The sequence below is a fragment of the Belonocnema kinseyi genome, unplaced genomic scaffold (genome assembly GCF_010883055.1).
Source record: "Belonocnema kinseyi isolate 2016_QV_RU_SX_M_011 unplaced genomic scaffold, B_treatae_v1 SchBZDm_1271;HRSCAF=1410, whole genome shotgun sequence".
Taxonomy (NCBI): domain Eukaryota; kingdom Metazoa; phylum Arthropoda; class Insecta; order Hymenoptera; family Cynipidae; genus Belonocnema; species Belonocnema kinseyi.
Genome location: NW_022873250.1, coordinates 1 through 1,175, shown reverse-complemented (window position 1 = coordinate 1,175; position 1,175 = coordinate 1). Strand labels below are relative to the sequence as shown.

Sequence of the window (1,175 nt, the reverse complement as noted above, 5' to 3'; positions counted from 1 at the left end):
ATATAATTCACGATAGAGATTTACAAAAATGGGCATTACAAGCTCAGAAAATCGTTGGACATGAAGATATAAGGTTTAAAGCGTCACGTCATTGGCTACAAACTTTTAAAAAGGCTCACAGAATAGTCAGCAGAAAGATAAGTAAATTCGTAACAAAAAAGACTGTTGAAGGGAGAGAATATTTACAAAAAGCAGCTGATGATTTTGTTTCAGATGTGAAAAAAATAATTAAAAGCAAAGGTTTGGAATCAATCTACAATTCAGATCAGAGTGGATTTCAAATTGAAATGCACTCGGGAAGAACACTAGCTATTGAAGGCGAAAAGCAAATTGAATGTCTTGTAGAATCTGTAAGTTCGACGACTCACAGTTACACAATTCAACCACTCATTTCAGGCGATGGGAGACTTCTTTCCCCATTATTCATTGTTTTAAAAGAAAGTAAAGGAACCTTTGGACCGGTAGTAGAATCAAAATTATTCAAGCCATCAAATATTTATGTGATGCCTTCCGCTTCTGGCAAACTGACTTCAGGTATGATATTTATTATTGATGATTACAGTTTTCAACTTATGTCACGTGAATAAAAATGTGTTTTTTCAATGGTTACAGAACATTTCAAAACATGGCTGAAGGATGTGTATTTTCCCAATGTTGGGCATTCAAGTGTCTTATTAATTGATTCGTGGAGTGGGCATTGCCCTGATACTGCAAAGGAAGCAGCACCTCCAAACAAAATTGTTGATGTAAAAATAATTCCAAAAGGAACAACAGGCAAAATTCAGCCACTAGATGCTTTCGGCTTCCGAGTGTGGAAAAATTACGTCCGTCGCTTCGAGGATAGTGTAACATTAATGAATGAGGATATAGAACTTCATAAAAGAAATAACATTATAAAACTCCAATCCTTGGTACATAATCAATTGTCATCTCCTCGATACAATAACCTATTCAAATATTCATGGTATAAAAGTGGCTACGTTGAATCAAAGCCAAATGAATTTTATAACCTCGTAGATTTTAGTTTTGGTAATGATTGTAATGAGCGTTCTGAAGTTCCTGGTTGCTCTAACCCAGCAATTGTAAGATGCTCTTGGTGTAAGAAATCATTATGCTTGAAACATTTTTTAATGATTATCATTATTGCCAGGATTATAAAAAGTAACATTAAAACT

At 34.3% G+C, this 1,175-nt stretch overlaps 1 protein-coding gene across 1 annotated transcript; it reads left to right on the top strand.

The window, feature by feature from the left end:
* Positions 1-503: 503 nt before the first annotated feature.
* Positions 504-896, top strand: LOC117182503 (the record flags this gene model as incomplete). The annotated part of the gene is made up of 2 exons (XM_033375601.1): positions 504-534; positions 613-896. Coding segments are annotated over exons 1-2 (315 nt in total), but the record flags the coding sequence as incomplete, so codon positions are not given.
* Between the last annotated feature and the right edge of the window lie 279 nt (positions 897-1,175).